This window comes from Aristolochia californica, unplaced genomic scaffold, assembly GCF_029961685.1.
Source record: "Aristolochia californica isolate CCGP_79_NKW_82.1479 unplaced genomic scaffold, dmAriCali1.0.hap1 SCAF_8, whole genome shotgun sequence".
NCBI classification, from domain to species: Eukaryota; Viridiplantae; Streptophyta; class Magnoliopsida; order Piperales; family Aristolochiaceae; genus Aristolochia; species Aristolochia californica.
The window spans coordinates 2,839,122-2,859,707 of NW_027182279.1; the positions used below are offsets into that span (position 1 = coordinate 2,839,122).

General features: G+C 40.2%; 4 protein-coding genes and 1 non-coding gene across 6 annotated transcripts; 1 reads left to right on the forward strand and 4 right to left on the reverse strand.

The window, feature by feature from the left end:
* The first annotated feature begins 1,097 nt into the window (after window positions 1–1,097).
* LOC137938944 (receptor-like protein 12) lies at window positions 1,098–2,927 on the forward strand. The gene has a single exon (XM_068784068.1). It carries the CDS (start codon window positions 1,474–1,476, stop codon window positions 2,737–2,739), a length of 1,266 nt encoding a protein of 421 aa, XP_068640169.1. The 5' UTR covers window positions 1,098–1,473; the 3' UTR covers window positions 2,740–2,927.
* Window positions 2,928–4,040: 1,113 nt separating this feature from the next.
* On the reverse strand, window positions 4,041–4,112 carry TRNAP-UGG (transfer RNA proline (anticodon UGG)). Its single transcript has one exon. It is a non-coding gene; the product is annotated as a tRNA-Pro (tRNA).
* Window positions 4,113–4,441: 329 nt separating this feature from the next.
* On the reverse strand, window positions 4,442–10,383 carry LOC137938134 (polygalacturonate 4-alpha-galacturonosyltransferase-like). Its single transcript, XM_068783123.1, has 11 exons — window positions 10,249–10,383; window positions 10,003–10,155; window positions 8,856–8,890; window positions 8,709–8,768; window positions 8,434–8,571; window positions 8,277–8,343; window positions 8,121–8,167; window positions 6,965–7,299; window positions 6,517–6,874; window positions 5,415–6,002; window positions 4,442–5,172 (listed from the first exon to the last, which is right to left on the reverse strand). Exons 2-11 carry the CDS (start codon window positions 10,139–10,141, stop codon window positions 4,897–4,899), a joined length of 2,043 nt encoding a protein of 680 aa, XP_068639224.1. The 5' UTR covers window positions 10,142–10,155; window positions 10,249–10,383; the 3' UTR covers window positions 4,442–4,896.
* A 1,509-nt stretch (window positions 10,384–11,892) lies between these two features.
* On the reverse strand, window positions 11,893–13,272 carry LOC137938135 (B-box zinc finger protein 21-like). 2 transcript variants are annotated; one of them, XM_068783125.1, is made up of 3 exons: window positions 12,837–13,272; window positions 12,354–12,722; window positions 11,893–12,213 (listed from the first exon to the last, which is right to left on the reverse strand). In XM_068783125.1, exons 1-3 carry the CDS (start codon window positions 13,023–13,025, stop codon window positions 11,989–11,991), a joined length of 783 nt encoding a protein of 260 aa, XP_068639226.1. In that variant the 5' UTR covers window positions 13,026–13,272; the 3' UTR covers window positions 11,893–11,988. The 2 variants fall into 2 exon arrangements, with proteins under 2 accessions (XP_068639226.1, XP_068639225.1); XM_068783124.1 differs by having other exon boundaries at window positions 11,893–12,243.
* Window positions 13,273–16,731: 3,459 nt separating this feature from the next.
* On the reverse strand, window positions 16,732–18,503 carry LOC137939315 (leucoanthocyanidin dioxygenase-like). Its single transcript, XM_068784597.1, has 2 exons — window positions 17,808–18,503; window positions 16,732–17,706 (listed from the first exon to the last, which is right to left on the reverse strand). Exons 1-2 carry the CDS (start codon window positions 18,311–18,313, stop codon window positions 17,142–17,144), a joined length of 1,071 nt encoding a protein of 356 aa, XP_068640698.1. The 5' UTR covers window positions 18,314–18,503; the 3' UTR covers window positions 16,732–17,141.
* Between the last annotated feature and the right edge of the window lie 2,083 nt (window positions 18,504–20,586).

Consider the following 20,586-nt stretch of genomic DNA (forward strand, 5'->3'; position numbering starts at 1 on the left):
GGTATATCTTTTAACAATTGCTCACAAATTGTTGATCCAACAAGCTAACGAGAGTGCCTATAAAAAAAATAATTTTTCCAAAGTTGTGATTAGTTGGTGCCAGTGCAATACCATTCCTCCATAGAGGCATTGAGATATATTGCAAGAGATTTTAGATATTGTATTATCTTTTTCATGTATTTGGTCTTACATTCTGAGATCTGTAAATTTGGCAACAGATGTGTTTGCTAAGGAGGGAGTTTCCTTGTAATCTCTTGTTGTAAGGGATTTGTTCTATCCCCTTCTGTAATTTTCTCTTGTTAATAGAAATATATCTTCATAAAAAAATGATAAAAAAATAAAAAATAATGGATATTATCTTCAAAAGTATGAAGCTCGATGAATTCTCTACCTTTTTCTATTTTTTTTCTCTTGAAATTTCATCATTTTACGATGGAAAATATTATAACTAACAGAGAAATTATATTTCATTTTTTTTCTTTTGTAGGGTTCCAAACAAACCCTAAGTGGGGTTGATATATTAGATAGAATAATCTTATTCCTAGTAATATCTCATAAATTATATTTAATATGTTTAAATTATATTTTATTAAGTTAAAATAATTGCATGATCATGATTATCCATTATGAAATCTTATTTAGAAATACTTTATTTATTAGATTTATTGGCTGCATTTTAATGATCTTTTTCATCGAATATTTGATCTTCATATTCTGATTGGTAATTGGTAACACAGTGTCAGCCACCGGGACCCTCAGGATTTCAATTTTCAACTCCTCCACAATTTCTCATCGTTCTCACAAGAATGACGTCCCCCGTGATACCCATCTCCACCTAACTCGTATTAAACCTTGCAATTCCTGGTTCACTTGTTCCGGCACTTCTGTCCAGGCAGGGGCCAAGGGGAGATCCCGATTCCCGACCCACCAAACTCTTTCACTGATTGAGATGAGCATCAGCCAACTACCATTTTAGTTTAAGCAAGCTCGGACATGGATGACAGCACACTGCCACAAAAGCATGGTATTGTATTCTTCAGGGCATCCATTCGGGTACATCTTCTTTAAATTTTCCCTCCTCTCTCTGCTAAAAGCCATACCAGCGTTGGGAGTTCTGACAACTGCCTGCGAAAAAGTTTCAAAAAATCTGCTGGAGACCTCAGAGCTTGAGGCCCAGATTGAGAGAGAAGTTCTAGTCCTGGTGGCGGTCTTCTCTCTCTGACCACTCTGCTGATTTACTACTACCCTTTTTGTCAGTGTATTTTTCTACTGTATCTCAATCCAGAGAATCGACCAAAATACTAGACGATAAGCTCATAATTGTGGCAGTTTCAGAGTGTGTCTTTTTACCGATACTTGTCTTTGCAGCTGCTGGGGCTCAGGAGAGAGAGAAGGAGAGGGCTTTCAGTGTTCTTTTTCCCTTTCGTCAGTGAGTGCTGAGGTCCGGGAGGGAAGGAGAACAGATAAGGGTAAATGGGTTTTTGCTCTCGAAAGATGTTCTTGATCGTCCTGGTAGCTGTTTTCCAATTGCTGGAAGTCGTTTCTGGAAGCACGTACTCGGGTGACATTGAGGCTTTGAAGGAGCTGAAGCGAGGTTTCGAGTCGAGTTCTGTAACCCCGGGCTCCTGCTTGAGTTCCTGGGACTTCTCTTACGATCCCTGCGACGCTAGTTTCTCCGATCATTTCACCTGCGGCTTCCGCTGTGATGTCACGGTCGACGGTTACAGCAGGGTCACTGAGATCAGCCTCGACCGTGCTGGCTACGCCGGCTCCCTCTCCCTCTTCCCTCTTCCTTATCTCGAGGCCTTGGACGTCACAGATAATCGTCTCGCCGGCGCCGTTCCTAGCAGCATCAGAAACCTCACTCGCCTCCGAAGACTCACCCTTTCCAATAACTTCTTCTCTGGTGAAATCCCCTCTTCCATTGCCGCTCTCCCTGCCCTTGAAGAGCTTTACTTGGACAACAATTTACTTCAAGGCGAAATCCCGGCGGACCTGGGTCGCCTTCAGAGCTTAAAGAGGCTCGAATTGCAAGGGAACGAGCTCTACGGCGACTTTCCTGATCTGGGTTCTCTCCAGAACCTCTTGTTCTTGGACGCCAGCAATAATTTGCTCTCCGGTGCACTTCCGGCGAGTCTACCTCCTTCCCTGGTCGAGCTCTCCATGCGAAACAACTCGTTTGAAGCCGACATTCCCTCGAATTTACGGAGTCTAACCTTTCTGCAAGTGGTGGATCTCAGCCACAACAAGCTCTCCGGCGCCGTTGCCCCATTCCTCTTCGAACACCCCTCTTTGGAGCAACTGACTTTGTCTTACAACAGCTTCACCTCCCTGGAAACTCCAGGGAGCTACGGCTTGAAGAGCCAACTGATAGCGGTGGATATCAGTTACAACAAGCTTCAAGGGCTGCTACCGGCGTTCGTGGCGATAATGCCGAGTCTTTCAGCTTTGTCGCTGGAGAACAATCAGTTCACGGGTATGATCCCTTCCCAGTACGCGCTGAAGACGGTTCTTCCAGGCCCAGGAACGTCTCCATTTGTGAGGCTGCTCCTCTCTGGAAACTACCTCTTCGGGCCAATTCCGAGCCCCTTGATGGGGATGAAATCGGGAAGCGCGACAGTGAGCTTGGTGGACAATTGTCTGCTGCGTTGCCCTGAAGAGTTGTTCTTCTGTCAAGGAGGACGGCAGAAGTCTTCCTCTACCTGTAGGAATTTCAGCCCTGTAATCCCATTACAGTAATTCATGTATAATGTATTTACTGAATCTCAAATCCCCTCCTTTCTCACTGTAATTTCGTTGGAAAAACCATCTCTTTCTGTCTCTTTTTACTGGTGTTGCTCTGAGCTGCAGATGAGACCGTAGGGGTGTACGGAAATCCACGATTTGTACTAGTTCTTTTCGGTGTTTTTTGAATCGTCGGTTCGTCACTCTTACGGACTCCAGTCAGATAAGGAAATCTTAAACTAATAAAAGATGCAGTAAGCAGTAAAGAGAGGAGCGGATTGCTGACAGCCTGCACATGGTCGCTTGAAGAAGAGATCAGGGTGGTCCCTTCATTCTGAATCTCCTCCATTGATGTCTTTGCCGTCGATGATGAAACATTCGGTTCCAGGTGATAAATTGTTTGTTTTTTACTGAGCTGAAGCAGCTCAATAACAGATTTCCAGAGGAAGAGGGAGTGTTTTTACCATCTTCATCTCCTCCCATGAGCACTGAGTGAGATCCTCTTCATTGTCTGGTACCGTTACCTTGACCTCCTGTATTAAATATGAGAAACTGTGAGGTGCTGCGCCTGGTTTTCCATAGAAGATTACTAATTCTTAGTTTAATAGGACGATGTTCGAGGTGAAGTATGGGACAGTGGGATGTCGGCGTTGGAAGGGATGACAGAGTCCAGCTTTCTCCTAGCTCGGTGAACCTGTTTTTTTTTTCTGGGTGAGATTACCTTCAGCTCAATTGAAAATTGAATTCAGATAATCGTTTAGTAGCTAAATGGAAGGTTCATTGGATTAAACATTTTTCGTATATAAAGGTGGAAGCTAAGTTAAGAAAAAGAAATCTCTGCTGAAAAACTCATCCATCAACTCCATGAAATCTTCTGTCCATTGCTTTGAATCTCCTGCTTTTATCTCTTTTGGCTCGTTACCCAAGCTGCTATCATCATTTCCTCTCTTCTTTGCCCATACTTTACTGAAATGAATGAACAGATTGCACTGAGCCCGGGAGTGATGGACCATCACTGCAGCCATTCATCAACTTCACTCCCCGTTGTCAGCTCTGTTCATCGTTTCCATCGAGCAGAATCAAGGTGGTGGTCCTGCTGGACATCAAGTAGTCGATTATCTAATGAATATTACATTGTTGAACTAACAGTTTTTGTTGCAGAGAGGGTAGTTTAAAGGAATCTTATCTTGTAATCTAATCAATCGGTCTGGTGTAGGCTTTCATCATTCAATAAAATTAGAAAGCCGAAATCAGAGGCTGGACTACATCGAAGCGTCATTATCATTTAAAATAAAAAATTAAACTTTAGCTAAAATGGGGCGTTGCGAGAATCGAACTCGCGACCTCTCGCACCCAAAGCGAGAATCATACCACTAGACCAAACGCCCAGATGGTTACAAACTTTAAATACAATAATATTTGTTACATTTAGTTTAGTCGCATATTTATCTATTTACTCGCTCGAGAATAATCGAATAAATAAATGGACGAAGGGCCACCCATTAAATATTCTAGAAAACAGGGATAAAGAAATAAATATATTGAGTAATTGAAAGAATAACTTAGGTACTTGCAACCAGATCCTCCAAGTTTCTGTTCGGTCACAATTTTCCTTTTATATCATGGAGCAACTTGGATTTTGGTAATTAATTCCTTTGATCTTCATTTTGCTTCCTCGTTAATTCAGGCAAGCTAAGAACCAAAAAATCCAGACGGAGATACAAACCTTGAAACCCCTTCCAATCAATCACCATTAATCAGATTGTACATCTTTAAGAATTTAATGATCTTCACTGTCAGTCTGTCACTAGAATTTGATTTCCAAAGACGAGGAAAAGAAAAAAGGAAAACAAAACAGAAGAGAAATATCTCCGGCAAATATAAGTGCTGGAGGTTGAGTTCCTTCTTACATCTGTATATGCACAAAGATTTGATTCTAAACGCTGGATCCCTCACAAAGGGCTATGACAGCACATTCAACTGCTCTCAACAAAGAAACGAATATCAAAATGATTTAACATTTTGACAGAAGAAAATTGGGAACTAAAAAAAAATCTAAAGACAGAGTAAAGAGGGAAATCACGATGGGATTTTAATCAAACCATCGTAGCTCTAATAGACGGCAAGATGGCACCGAATATCACTTCAAACAGGTCTCAAACCATATTTCTCTTACTCACTCAAGTTGCAGTCCTTCAGATAAGGATGATCATATTTGATATACTTGGTCCAGTGAGGCCTGTACTTGGTCATAGCTAGCTCCAACCATGGTTTCATGTTCCCATTATAGTGGATGACTGCTGCACTTTCTATTTCAGACTTGTCAATGCTTGGGTTGTAGCCTAATCCTAAGACGTGCCATGATTTGTCCAATGCTTGTGTCAACCCGTAGAATGTGATAAGTCCAGGCGGAAGTGTCCCCAGTTTCCATAGTACCCGATCTTTATTCTGATGCAAACAGTTCACACAATATGAAGCGCATCAGTGATCAAAATCAAAATTTCAAGAAGAGAAGAAATAAGACGGGCAAAGGCTTCTACAAAGGGTGCCTACTTCAAAGGGGTCACGTGGTTCAATTTGCAATCCCTATAACCTCACAAATGTTGGACCATAGCCTAATATATTGTCCTAGCAGGGACGAATCATCTGGAAGGAAAAGGAAAAGGAAAAGAAGAGAAAAGCGTACTCACCATGTCCTGCCATTTGTGATAGATTCCTGTTATATTCTTCTTCTTCCACTCTATGAAATCAAATACATTCATTCCATAGGCCCACCCACATGCATTTGGATCAAAGTTCCTGGAAATGTGAGGGTTGGAGAAATTAAGATACTTGTCAAAACGGTGGAAGCTCTGTCCGCAGGTTTCCACAGCACCGTTCACTTTTCCATGAAGATCAACAGCCCACAAAGGGGTCAGGTCCTTCTGAACCACAATATCATCATCTAGAAACAGGATCTTATCTAACTTGGGATAAACCTCTGGAAGATAAAACCTAAGATGGTTAAGCATTGATAGATACTTGGGATTCCGATACTTAAGATTGGAAGAACCAGCTGAATGAGTTGCAGATTGATCTGCTCCATAGTAGTATTTTTTCATGTCAATACTTTCAAGCTGTCGAAGGACTGGACTGTAAGATGAGTTTAGCCATTTAAATTCATCCACATTTTCAACATGGATGGTGGCTTTTCCAGGTGGGTTCAACAAAAACCACATGTTCATTGCTCCAAAGTTGAGTTTGTCTGTCACCAGATGAAAGACATGTTTCTGGGGCTCCTGAAATATGAACATAAAGATGTTAACAAGAACCATCGATAACATACGAGATCATACAGGCAGTACAAGTTCACAAAACAGTCCCCATTGATGGCTCCTAAAGTGTTACATGAACTTCAGACCAACCCATGAGGGGTCATACCTGAGTCAAGAAGCCTAATATTAGCAAAATCATGACTCAGGTCCTTGGAGGAAACACCAAATTCATAGAAGACTAAAGATCATCTGAATCAGCATACTTGCAATTTCCAATGGCATTACCTCTCATGTAGAGGTCAGATTACTTGCTTACACATGGCACTGTGGTGGTCAGACCACTTGCTTACACATGGCACTGTGGTGGTCAGACCATTTGCTTACACATGGCACTGTGGTGGTCAGACCACTTGCTTACACATGGGACTGTGGTGGTCAGACCACTTGCTTACATGGGACTGTGGTGGTCAGAATACTTGCTTAAAAATGGGCATGTATGTCGAGAGAGAGAGAGAGAGAGAGAGCATTTTTACTTCACCTTAGCATTCATGATTGTTGAATTGACAACAACTGATGCAGCAAGAACATTGTCAGAGAAGAGAGCATAGTGGTAAAGATTTGGATTTTCCAAATTCTCACTCCTTGGGAACTTCCTTTGCATAGGAGGAAGAAGATAGTAGCTTATTGTCAAGCGCATAGATAAACAATGGATGCTACTTGGTATGGTCTTGGCAGCCAGCTGGCTAAGAACTGTGCTCTGCTTTTTCAAGCTTCTCACCTGCTCATCAGCTGATAGAAGCATGGCTCTCAACTTCCTAGTCACCAACTTGCAATCATACAATTCTTCTCTTGCCTTCGACAGAACTTGCCCCATAGCTTTGAGTTTATCAGGGGCACTAAATGAATGTTACCAAGCCACAATGGAAAATTATTAAATACAAAATTTCTAAATAAACAAAAGACAAAAGAAACAGACTCACTCTCACCTGCGTGGTAGATCAGTATCAGAAGTAGCTTCCCCAAGCACACGCTGGCTTTCCTTGAGCCGTGCAAGTAATTGTTGGTAAAGATCAACCTTGTTTTTTGTCTTAGCAATGCTCGAGTAAACTCTAGCCATGATCATTTGATCCCGCATAAGACGAACAGTGGAATCTGTATTCTCATTCTCACTTTCTCGCCTCCAAATGTTATATTTACCGAGAACGGCAGAATCAACTGCTTTTGAGCGTTCAATGGCTGCATTTTCATGTTTAATTATACCTTCATCCTCCAGCTGAATCAACTCAGCAGCCCTCTTCCCACGTCTTTTCTCTCTCAGTTGCTACAAGAGATAAATGAACAAATGATAACTAAAAAGAGATAATCAAACTAGTAAGACAAACTGGAAATCTTTTTAAACTATCATTCTTGAAATGTTCTTCTCTATGAGATTTAAGATCTCGGCAAATGGATACTCAAATGATAACTAAAAAGAGATAATCAAGCTAGTAAGACAAACTAGAATCTTTTTAATTATCTTTCTTGAAATGTTCCTCTATGATATTTAAGATACAAATGGATACTCAAACATAAAAATTAAATTAAAAATAATTTCACATTGTTTTATTATTTGAATGTTGATAACAAGACAAAATAAACCAATACCCCCAATGGGACTTCAACCCACCTCAAACTAGAAACACCCCTATGTGCCATTCAGCCGATGGCCCAATCCACATTCTCCCAGAATATTATAATAAAAATCCAAGATATATTCTCGTCAATTGTTGCATGAAGTCATCAGAAAAAAAACACCACATGCAGCCTTTCTGGATGTAATTTATAAATAAAACTCAAATAACACTAACAGATATCCAACAATAATTTTTTTAAAAATAATTAAAAATAATTGCAATAAAAAAAGAACAATTATGATATTAATAATTCCAGCATTCAATTGTTTTTTCAATTCTGGAAAAAAAGAATCAGAAGAAACTCAAACAAGAAAACTATTCTATTAAAACACCAGGTAGAAATTGACAATCTCATTCGTTACCTATCCTATGACATCTATTGAATGTTCATCCAGACTCAAAAAGAGCAAAGACTCAAACATAATTAATCTAGTATCCAGCCCAAGCAGGTACAGGAAGAGAATAGTACCCTTCGGGCTAATTTTTCTGGTGAATCAATAAATTGCGAATGATCAGCTGCATTGCAGAAAAAGACAAAAGGATAATTATCCAAAGTGCTCAACAGAATGAAACCGAAATAAATGACAGCAGGTTGATTATATCCATTTTCAAGCTTTAAGCACACCTGCGGTGATATCTTTCGACTCAACTGGCAAAGTACCTTGATCTATCCCTGGAAGATCTTGTTTAGGCTTGAACACCATAAGCGAGTATACAAAGTAACTGTTAGCAGTAAACTGCCAATAGATTTACATAAAATCATAAAACTAAAACATAGTTACCAGTAATAATGTGGTATTGCTTGATGACTGATCATCCAAGCCATCAATTTTCCATGACGAAGACAGAGAATTTTTTCTAATAAAATCAAGACTCCAAGGTCCTGAATTTGCAGTGTTGGCCATAATGATGTCAAGAACCTGCAAATAAATAGAATCACTATCGGCAGGCAGAAACCTTTCACAGCTTCCACACTAACTAGGGAAACAAAAATTGAACAAATGAATTATGAACCATGATCAGACAACAATAAGTAACACATGAACACCTTATTTACCTCTTTAGAGAAAAGAGACTTCAGATGCTGCGTAGCAAGCCGCTCTCTCCAGTCTAAAGTCTGTAACCACTAGACTAAGGTTAAAGATTCATAATAACATGTAGACAATATCACGTTCTTCAGAATAATGTCAAACAGACTATGTACCTGTCTAGTTGAGTCGATTTGGGCATGTGGTTGCTCTGCAGAAATAATTATTTATCATATTTCATGAGATCATTCCAACAAAAGCATAAGAAAAGCCTAGAAGTTTGCAACAGCATATTATTAGCATCATGGAACATAGTGTCCGTTTTCACATGCTCTCTAGTCACTAATGCATCCTTCTGTCAAGACATATAATTTGATATTACTTCTTTTTCTTTTTGAATGTTGACTACACATGCATGATACACTCAATACCTCTGGTAAGACTTAGTGAGATGAACCCAATAACTCACACTAGACACCCCCCATTCTGACTTGATCAGAGAGAGGGGGGAAGGTCTATAAGTCCTTAGGCAGCCCAAGTATTTTGTTGTCCGCCAGCCCAACCAAGTATAACTCGTTACCTAAGTTATTCTAGGAGCAGGGTTAGAGTTTGGAGAAATCCTGTAAGACGTCTTTATCATTCTTTGGAAATAAAGTACATTTTTGGTTACATGGTATGCTTCTACTCTATTTCTTCCTTGGTTACCTTCTCTGCACAAGGCTTCTAGATAGAGAAGATAATTATAGTCAAATGTGAAAAGAAAGAGCAAATTTTGCATAAACATCTTACTGAAATGTAAAGCAGTCAGTAGTATCCAACATTTGGTAATCTTCTGGAAAAAAAAAAAAAAAAAAACTCATCCATCCGTGGGTTCAGTCAATCACTTCGGGTGCCCTCGACAGGTAGGCATCACTCTATAAAATGGACTCTATAAAATGGAGAACACCACCATAACCTAGATATCAGTGACACTGCAGAGCAACTTTATGCAGCAGAATTTCCCCGACCTACGTCAATTTATAGTTGGTTCAATCGACAAATTAAAGAAGTTCCATTACATCCAAAAAAGAAACTAAATGGAAATAAATAAAACACTGCAACGAAGTTCGCAAGCAGCTATCTCAATTCCTTCAAACTAGTTACTTCAAAGATTTCAAGCGGAACTCACTCGTAAATCAGCAATTTAATATATAATCAGTCAAAGTATACCACTCCACAAAGTTAAAGAGGCAGACAAAAAAAAAACAATAACAAGACACATTGCGGCAACCGCCTAAATCGAGAAAGGAACGGAAAATTGAAGTGATGTGAAAACGAACTCACCGTTGGGGCGAACTCCACGCGCAACAAAAAAAGAAAGCGGTGCTAGAACAGCGACGAAGAGCAGAACGGTAACCGGGATCCGACATCCGCTCCCTCTACTTCTCTGGAAATTTCCAGACGAACCGCGCTTGAACGCCATTACGAATCCGAAACCTGCAAAAGGAAAGCAACAACAAATAAGAAAAATCTGGAGCGAGACTAGTAAGAGAAAAAGAAAAATGAATCAGATCGGAGCACTCGACTTACAGATCTTTAAGATGATTGGAGAGGCGCGAGTAACACAGACATTGGAAGGATGAAGAGAGGGAAAGAGAGTGACAGTGACCGCGTGGGTGTGAGCGAATGAGATTGGGAAGGAAGAAAAGCCTGAGTGTGGGTGCCCTAAAGCTCAGCGCCCTGAGAAATTGCGTAGAGCTCTTCTACAATTGGGCTCGAATTTAAATCCATTTGGTCCAGCCCACTGACAGCTATTTTGTCCTAATTCGGCAATGAGAAATTTTTATTTTTATTTTTTAATTATTTTTTATTAAAATATTCCTGTTGGAAGAAAATCCCTGCAACCTATTTTCTCTCATTTGTGCTAGGAAAAAATAGACAAATTAATTATGGTATTTGTATTTATAATAGAAATAAATTATTTTTTAATAAATAATAAAAAATAAGGTTAAAAGTAAGAAGTAAGCCATCAATAACCATTTTGGTTTATTTTTCTTATTGTTTATTATTAGAGCAATAGAAAAATCGATTTCCTATTATTTTTAACATTTTTTAAAAGGTAAGAGGAATCAAGAGGAAAAATTTTCATCGCCAACAATGGTACAAATGTTTAAACACACCTTACATAGTAAAACCGATTATATTGTCAGAGTTGGCAGTGGTTCAGGACGGTGGTTCCATCCACCGTTGGTCTTTAAATAATTGTTGTACTTTTTGCAACTAATAAATTGGTTTTTTTGGTTGTATTGATTAGGCGTTTGACATGGTATCAGAGTTGGGTTGTATTCCTCTTTGAGATGTAATATTTTTATATTTTTATTAAAAAAATTATTTTTCCTTTGATTAATTTTCTCATTAGAAAATTTTATTATTAAAAAAATTCATTTGATCGATTTTCTTATATTCATATTACTAATGGGAAATAACAGATAAAATTAGTTATGATGTTTATATTTATATTAAGAATAAATTATTCTTATAAATAATAATAATAATAATAAAAATCCTCTTACAGTGGTAAAAAAACTCATTTTCTTATTTTTATTTTTTCAAATAAAAAAATTTAATCAACTGAATTTTTTTGATTTGACATTCCGGTTTTACAGTGCGGGCGGGTTTGCAGAAATACATTACGAGGACAGAACAAATGCAAGCAGAACCGCATTCCGACACTCCGGGATTCGTGAATTCCAGACCAGATCCATCTTCTGCGCTCGTGATCGACAGAAAACGTTCAGAAATTCAATACAAATCGATGCGATTTACGATTTCTCCAGGCGAATGATTTTAGCTTCGTGGAAGTTGACACCGGACGCTATTCTTTAATTTCACTACCTATCGTAAAAGACGTCTGACAGAGTGACAGTTCACCGTGAGAGCGGCGGGAAGAGAGAGAGCGGGTGAAGCTCATGCAGACTAGACATGCAGCAGCACCGCGCCACCATGTTTTTGGTGGGAGAGATTACCCTTATGGTCACCACGCCATGGAACTGTTGCAGCAAATCACGCTCAGAGACCAAAAAGTAGAAAACACGACACTCGGAAAACGATGCGATTAATGACGCACGGGGTGAGTAATCACGAAAGGAAACTGATCCGTGTGAATTTTTCGTTTTTCGTGTTTTTTTTTATTTTTTTTGTTTAATTTTCATCGTCGTCTTCGTTCTCGGAGGGGGAGCAAAAAGGAAACCATTGCTGATTGAAAGCTAATATGAACATAAATTAAAAAAAAAACGGAAGCAAAACGGAGGCTTCTGTCCCGGGGGATTTTCACCGGAAAAGAGGACGGTGTCTCTTGGACGGGGGACTGATTTGAGGGACGGCGAGAAAATCTTCAGACCAGCGGCGACTGTTCTTGGGGTTGTTAACTTGCTTGGTACTATCTCTGAAGAGAAACCCGGAGTCGACAGCGGAGTATGGGCAGAATTGGGGCACTTGCGGGACGCCAAAGGGGACGTTGCCGGAGACGAGAGCAGTCTCTGATTCGCAAACCACCTCCAGAAACGGAAGCAAATCATCGTTAGTCTGTACATAATTACAACAATCAGATATAAATTTCTAATTCTCTTTCTGAGAAAAAAGGTCAGAGAGGACTGATATTATACTGTCAAAGGACAAAAGAACACCACTACGACCTTACACAAACCGTCCGTCGGGGAAGAGGAGAGAAAATCCTCTACGTGCCACCCGGGCAAGGTCTCGATCAGGTACTCGGAGATGCTGCTGGTGCAGCCTTCCAGACTTTTGCCATCACCGGAGACGACGGTCTCGACGGCGGCGGCGGCTTCGATACCCACCGTCGCGCTCAGTTTCTTCTCTTTGATGATCACCGCCGCCGGAGAAGCTTCATCCGGCGAGGTACTGCAAGAAAGGGCAAGCTTCACGCCAGTAAGAAGAAACCTGTTATGCTTCCTGGTGTGCTCGTTCGCCGTGTGAATGGGAACATCACAGTCCCTGCAGAGAATCGCCCGGTCTTCTTGACAGAACAGAAAAGCTCGTCTTTCCTGAAAATTTCCATTCCTCTCTCCCAAATGAACAGTTTATCAAGCAAAATAATCGAATCCAGAAACTGGGTCACCATTTTTTATTTTCAAAACACGATCAGTTCGGTCGCTCACCTGGCAGACATCACAGCGGGGGGCTTCCTTGCAGGAAGACGGCTGAAGGAGAGAAAACCGCCGGTGCTTTCCGGCGAGTTTATTAGCTCGGTGAACACGGAGGTCGCAGGCGTCACAAAGAGCTGCCTCGTCGGCAACGCAGAACAGAGACGCTTCCTGCTTACCGCAGACGTCGCACTGGATCTTCATCTTCCGAAGCCGTCGGCCGGGGAAGACGACGAGGAGGGGAGAGAGGAAAAGGTGAGAGGAACTGAGAATTTAAGGAAGAAGGCGAGACGGAGATGCAGATGTACAGATCATCAATTAAAAAAATGACGGGAGAGAATAAAATACGAATTCAGGAGTATGTAGCCATGGGAGGTGGGGATTTTAAGATCTCGACTTCCGAGTTCGTCGTCAATACTCACAATGGTCACCACGCTTTCTACAGTGTGTTCTGGTTTCTCGTTCAGGGGATTGCTCCATGAGCATGAACTTACTGCTGCGTAATTCACAGTAATAAACAGAAACAGAAAAACCCAGAATCCAGTTTTTTCACAAAACTCTTTCGGGAATTTATTCCTTCAGTTGTAATGTTTAAGCTAAACTTTCCTTTGATATCACAAGATAAGTAATGGGTCAAAAAAAAAAAAAAAAAAATCTTGAACAAATTAAATTTGTAGTCAATCTCCATCCATTCAGGTCAAATTACAGCCTTAAATTATTTAAGGAGAACAGCCAAATCTGACCTTTTAACAGACTCCAAATTTATCGCATCTCAAAGAAACAAAAATTTCAAAGTTTCAGATTTTTTACTTCTGCTGTTGGGATCGTCAAACACACTTGCAGTTAGATCAGACAGCCCATTTTCTGTGTCTTTTATTCTTTTCATAATCAACAACAACACACCAGAAGTTTTGCTCGTTCCATTTCCGAGAATATGGATCGAAATGACTCTCAATACTAACTGCTCACCTTCACGACTTCATTAATTCCAGTTTTCTCCAGAAATCTGCTTTAAATTTTGTCTTCGTACAGTTTATGGCTTTTAGGTAGGAGTGGTTTAATTATCAACCCATCACAATAAAAGACAGTCAAGGCACTACCATCAGGCTAAGTAAAGAGAGCTGGAGAAGAGGAGCTGCAGAGCGATGAGCGTCGTGTAAAGTGACTACCAACATGAACTGGGTCTATCCCTTTCTGCAAATTGCGGCATGGGGTGGGGTGTCTTCTTTTGGGAATTTAATGGTCGGAGCATCTTTTGCAGGAAAAGAGGAATGGCGTTTAGAGGAAGCAGACTGCAAGAGAGAGAAATGGCTTCTGGGTTTACGAAAAAACGATTGAAAATGAATGTTCTGGAGGTTTTTTATTGTGTTTTTTTGTTTCTTTTCTTTTGTTTTGTCGAGTTATTGGCAGACAGATGGCCGTTGCTTCATCCTTGTCATGGCAGTGGGACAGTTCACCGCATGTATGATGTTCGACGAAATGCCTAAGAGAAAGTAGTGCGCCCAGGATGGAATGGACCCATGCTTTGCCTCGACTGAATATCCTTTTCTTGAAATATCTGTTCTGGTTGAGGAGATTAGAAGCCAACGAGTATGTTTCTCAAGAACTTCCAAATTTGAACATAGGATCAAGGGGAAGTGCACTTTACCTTGTTAAATCCATTTGCTCTTATTGCTTGTTCCATTGTTATCTCTGCCGTCCGACCGACAGTTGATAATGAGCGGACAAGTACCAAATGATTTTTCGTATTGGATCAATTCTCTGATAAAGTTTCCTTGCAAATTGCTTGCTCTAAGGGCCCTCTGGTTTTGTCCCAACTTAAAGGGCATCCAGTTTTCCCAGTCAAAGAGAAACCCCACTTTTCAGAATTATGTCGCTTAATGATCCTGATTTATATTTGTTTATTTAAAGGCTCTGCTGGGTTATCTCCCTTTTGCATTGGACTCCAGTTCAGATTCATGGCATCTTCTACCCCTTTTCAATTTATTTAATAACATGTCTAATCCATAAGGTACGAATTCAATATTAAAACCCTCTGAAATCATCTCCAAGATCTAGTAGTAAACCCACATTATTTGATTCTACTGTTGGAATCAGTTTTTTTTTTTTTTTTTTTTTTTTTTAAGATGTGAATCGTATTAATACGTACAAAATACGATATATATCAATCGATACATGTATATTTAAACATTGATGTAATATATCTAGTATCGGGTTTTCCGAAATCGGATAAATTAACCATTTGAAACATTTTATTTTTGAATGTCTCAAGTGAAAGATAAAATGTGGCACCCATTGATCAACATCTCAAGATCAAAAAATATTTGAAGGGAACAAGGAGAAACATGATCTTGAACCCCTCGAAGACACAAGAATGACTAGTCAAGGGTTAGTAGTAGTCTTATGAGCCACCATGTAAAAGCTTATAGACCATGTTGGGATGACCCCTTGTGGAATAGTTAATGCTATGAGGGGAGGCAGAGAACAGTTAAATACTTAATGTCAATGTGTTAAATACTAAGTCTACTAAGCCTGTCTGTTCGATCTCGATCCCCCCTAAGTGGAAAACGTTTCACTATTTTATTCTCTCTTGAGACTCATACCATCTCATTCACCTTAAAACCTCAATTATACAAATCGATTAGAAAACATACAGACACACACACATACCATGAGAAGTTAAAAAATTGTTTGTTGGAGACAAGTGGGAAACATGGGAAGGCCAAGGAGTCATCTCTAGATGCCTTGGTGATCTTGATGTAAGGAAATTATTCTCCATGAACTGTGTCTTGTAGGGATTCATGGATTTACTAGTTCTTTAATGCAAGCTACCTGAAGGGCAAGGTTTTGAAGCTTTAAGGACCACAATGAGCTTCCCTTTTTAAAAGAGAATATTTGGAAGGGGAGGGAGGGGAACACATATTGGAAGTGGGTATCATGGGGGAGAATTTAATGGAGAATATTACATTTTTTGTATTAAGGTGGGTGGGAGTAGTTGGGTGTGGGAGGCCACACCACCATGTGCCTTCACCATTTTTGACAGGCTGCCTTGAAGAGTTCAAGCAATTCCCACCATCCTCACAACTTAGGGTTCCTAGAATTAGATTCATTATGTTTTTTCTGATACATAAACCAAACTACTAAACAAAATTGATTAAGCACCCATGTTATCAAAACTATGTAGTTGATGTGGAAATTTTCGTCGAGAGTTTAACATCCTTACCTCAATCGACAATTACTTGGTCTAACAAAATTCCACCGACTTTTTGTTAACCCTCATCTAAATTTTGATTATAAAAAAACTTAATCCATATTGTGCTAAACGTATTTTCTTCAAGAGACACAAAATCAATGTCTATATAAAAGAATTGACGAATTCAATTCAAGACATCAAGCTGTATAACGTGTCAATTCATATTGAAGAAGAACCTACGAGTAAAGGTTAAAATTTTGAAAATTAGAGTTAACGTCTTTTAGAAATATCTCGAAAACTCTAGTTATGTTCGAGAACAATCACAAAACTTTAATTTTAAGGTATACAAGAGTATTGAAGTTTTAGGGCATATAATTTTTTTTTAAGAAAAAACGATATTTAATTAAGGCATAAAATCGATTTAAATTTGCAAAATTCCTTAACCTTATTTTTCTCATGCTCAAAACTCAAATTTATACTCTGGCATAAAGCATGATTGATCAAACTACATGGGTTTGATCGGCCATCTTGAATGCAATATCCAAAGCCTATAAAGCATGATCAATCATCTAGTCTAGAATGATCGATCATCGAATATATTGACAAATAAGTTTATAAGGCATGATCGATCATACACTATTGTATAATTGATCATCCCAAGCATTTGAAAAACTAGTTCTATAAAATCTGATTGATCATCTGGGACAAAAATAAAAAATGGGGTTGAAACAGGTTGGGTTTACAAGGATGGGATAGAGGCGGGTTGGGTTTAAGTCGGGTTTTACATGGACGGGTTATTAAGATGTATCGGCCTCTCAAATAGGTACATTTTATAATACGAAGTATAATTAGATATGTACAACCAAGAAGGCTGATCCAATACGAAAAACTATTTGGTGCGAAACGTGTGAAACTGTTATTTGAGCCATCCGATCACAACTGAGATGGCTGATCCAATACGAAAAGCTGAAATAACAGATTCACACCAAATGATTTTTCATATTAGATCTATAATTCTTCAAAGGACAGATTTATTAATGGCTTCCGCAATGAGATATCACAGACAGATAACAGGATACATATAAAATAGTAAAGTACTCGTTGGGGAAAATGGAGACTAACGCGACTCATTCACCAAGAAACTCCTCTTGGGTCTTCTTAAAGAGCTTGTGACGGATGTGCTCGACGAAAGTCCGGGGACGGAATCTCGCCGGTTCGGCATCCGTTACCAGCTCCGGCAGAGGCTTGAGCACGATCTTCTCCTTTGGGGGTTCGCAGAATACAGCCCAGGAGATCCTTACCTTCTCCTTGTTAACCAGACCTCTGTGAACCACGCTCTTGTACTTGCCGTTGCTCAGTATCTCCAGCGTGTCTCCTATGTGCACGAACATGGAGTCCGGCACGCACTTGGCCGTCAGCCACTTGTCTTCGTGTAGGAGTTGTAGGCCGGGAACCATGTTGTGGAGGAGGAAAGTGAGGGCGGAGACGTCCGTGTGGGCTTCCACTCCCAGGGCTTTCTCCGGCTCCGGGCATTTTGGATAGTAGTTGATCTTCATCTGGAGGTTCAGGTCTGCCATGCCGCCGACCTCCTCTTCCAACCTCCCCTCTTCCAGGCCGAGGCCTAACGAGAGCGCACTCAGAACCAGGGTCACCACTCCCCGCAGCTGCCGCGTGAACTCCGTCGTCACTTCACTGTCCACGAGTACAAATGAAAAGTTAACACTACTGGAAGTGGAAGGAATAGTGTTAAATCTCTGCTGCATATTCATGGAGTTCACTGTACATATACTTACATGTAATCGCTAGGTTCCTTGGGCCACATGGACAAATCCAGCTTCTCCTCCGGGAAGACGGAATGGAAGAAGTAATCCTCCCACTCGAGCCGTCCGCTGGCGTTATTCGCAAGCTTGCTGCCATACCCGTCTAGCTTTTCGGACTCCGGATCGTTGGCGTAAAGCTCCTTTTTCTCGACCGGCAGCTCGAAGAAGGCCCTCCCGGCGGCCCTCAGCCTGTCCATGAGCTCGACGGGAATCCCGTGATTGACGATATGCATCACTCCCCACTCCATAGCTGCCGTCTTCGTCTCCTCCTGGGCCTTCCTCCGGAGCTCAGGCTCGTCGGAAAACAGGTCCTTGAGATCCACTATGGGGATCTGGGACCCTTCCTCGCACTTCTTCTCCTCCTGGAAGACGTCCCCCATGCTAACGAGTTCCTCCTCCGCCCGCACGTACTCCACAGGGAGTTGGTCAAGTCCGCTCAGTGTCTCCACTCTCGGAGCTGCTGCTAACTTTGCGGCCATTATCGTCTTCTACCTTAAGCTCCGGCGATTAAATGAAGTTCAGGTGATGTAGCAGAAGGTGCTGGTGCGATCCTATATATAGCCGGCACAGAGAAGTACTGCCCGGAGGGGAGAGGAGCATGCGGGAGCTACCCATCTAACAGCAGTGAGATTAATTTCCACATTTTCTACTTTGAATTGCCTTTTCTCAACAAAACGTTGGGTGAGGAAGGGGAAAATGAGTTACAGAAAGTGGAAATGAGCTTCACCATTAATGCTGGGAAATTAAAGCATCGACCGATTAGAGATGAAGACGGAAGCTTGTGGCAATCTTCCCCACAAACCTACCAACCCAACCACGTGCCATCAACCCTAGAATAATTGACGAAGAGCCTTAGGAAAAATTTACGTAACTGTTCTTCGTGTAGATGGTCAATGCAAGCTTCCGCTCCACCTGGTGGTTGGCCACCGAGTTGAGATGATAATGACAATGAAAACAAATTTCCTCTGCAATAGGCTAAATTTTGTTGCCTCACTATATACGTTCTATGGGCAATTTTAGCTGATATTATTCAATTTAATATAAAAAATACCCCACGGTATTTGAACGGGACGTGGCGTGTCCAGCGCTGATACCATGTCAAACGCTTAAAAACCGGTTTATTAGGTATGGAAAGCTACCGCCTACATGAGTGGACGGAACTTTTTTTGTTGGTACACATTTTATTACCTTCTATTTATAATAATAAAATATATAATCAAAATTTTTAATTAATTAATATACAAATTTAATATTTCATTATTATAAAAAATAAGGTAATAAATATGTACCAACAAATAAGATTTTTAAAAACTAAATTATTTGTTTACAAAATATTTAAGTAAATTAAATAATATCTTAAATCGATAATATAAGGTATTAGTTACATTAGAACAATATTTTAAAATAATTAATAAATAAAAATTTTGTTATATTAAATAAAAGGTAATGAAATATATAAGATTTTTAAAACCAGAAATTAATGTTTTTAAAATATTTTAAAATTAAAAAAAAAAAACTTAAATCTGGAGAAAAAAAGTATGTTGATGTGGAAGCGATGACGTTGTGTGTTGATGATGTGTCGTGATGACATGTTGTACACATGTTTGACATGGCGATGTGGTGACCCACCATCCTCTCACCCACCCCTCCTCCGTCCTCACAGCCGACACACCATCCTCTCACCCACCCCCTCCTCCTTCCTCACCCCCGATTCACATCTTCACCCACCAGTGCTAGTGCGGGATATCCAAAAGGCATTTAGCAGTCCTTTATCAACCACTAGAACAGTACTTAGTTTTGAGTTACGAACAATTTAAATTGCTCTTTCAACCTGCCAAAACAGAAGGATTTGATCACCGAAGTGGCAGATGAAACACAACGACAGGAATCATATATAGATAAAAACTCAAATAAAGAACTATCAGTGTTTGATATACTGTTTGCTCGAGCGAGAGAGAGAAAGAAAGAGAGTGATTGCTCCACAGCAGCTCCGAGACTCGTCTTGAAACCCAGGAGGGTCATTCCAATAATTCTGGAGCATCTCACCTGAAAGAACGGGCTGAATTCCATTCAGAAAGATGGAGACCGCCAGCAATGGCGTCAGGCTGGAGACTGTCTTGATGACCTCTGTATCACTGGAGAAAGCCCGGCTTAGAGGGCGTCAGAAGATCAGAACAGCTGCACTGAAGATTAAGCTGATAATTGTTGCTAGAAATGGAATACCTGGCTACTGTACTCATACTCAACATGAACTGCAAATCCCAGTTCCAGTAATTCATACTGCAACAAGAAGAATCAAGAAGAAATACGTGAAAACCAGTAGAAATGCACGCTATGTTGAATGGTGTTCCAATCATGTAGGCATCCAAATGCTGCATTTAAATTAAGGTCATTTCTGAATGTAGTAAAGAGAGATCATTACGAAATATAAAACACAGAACATGAACAATTGGGCCCCTTACGTTGAGTTGTGGATCAACCTTCGTGGTAGGTCACCATGGGGGTTGGAAGAGGGGCCGAATGTCTATGATATATTGATTATTGTTTAATTAAGGGTATTTTAGGAATTTTACTATTGTATTACGGTTGCCCTAATTTTTTCTTTATATTTGGGGACACCGTTATTAGGGTTTTAGGGTTTAAGGTTTTATCATTGTCAAGGAGAATTTTGAGTTGCCGCCCAAGAGAGGTTAGAGAAAAATATTTGTAAGTATGTGCGATTTCTCTTATAAACTATCTCATTTTTATAGAG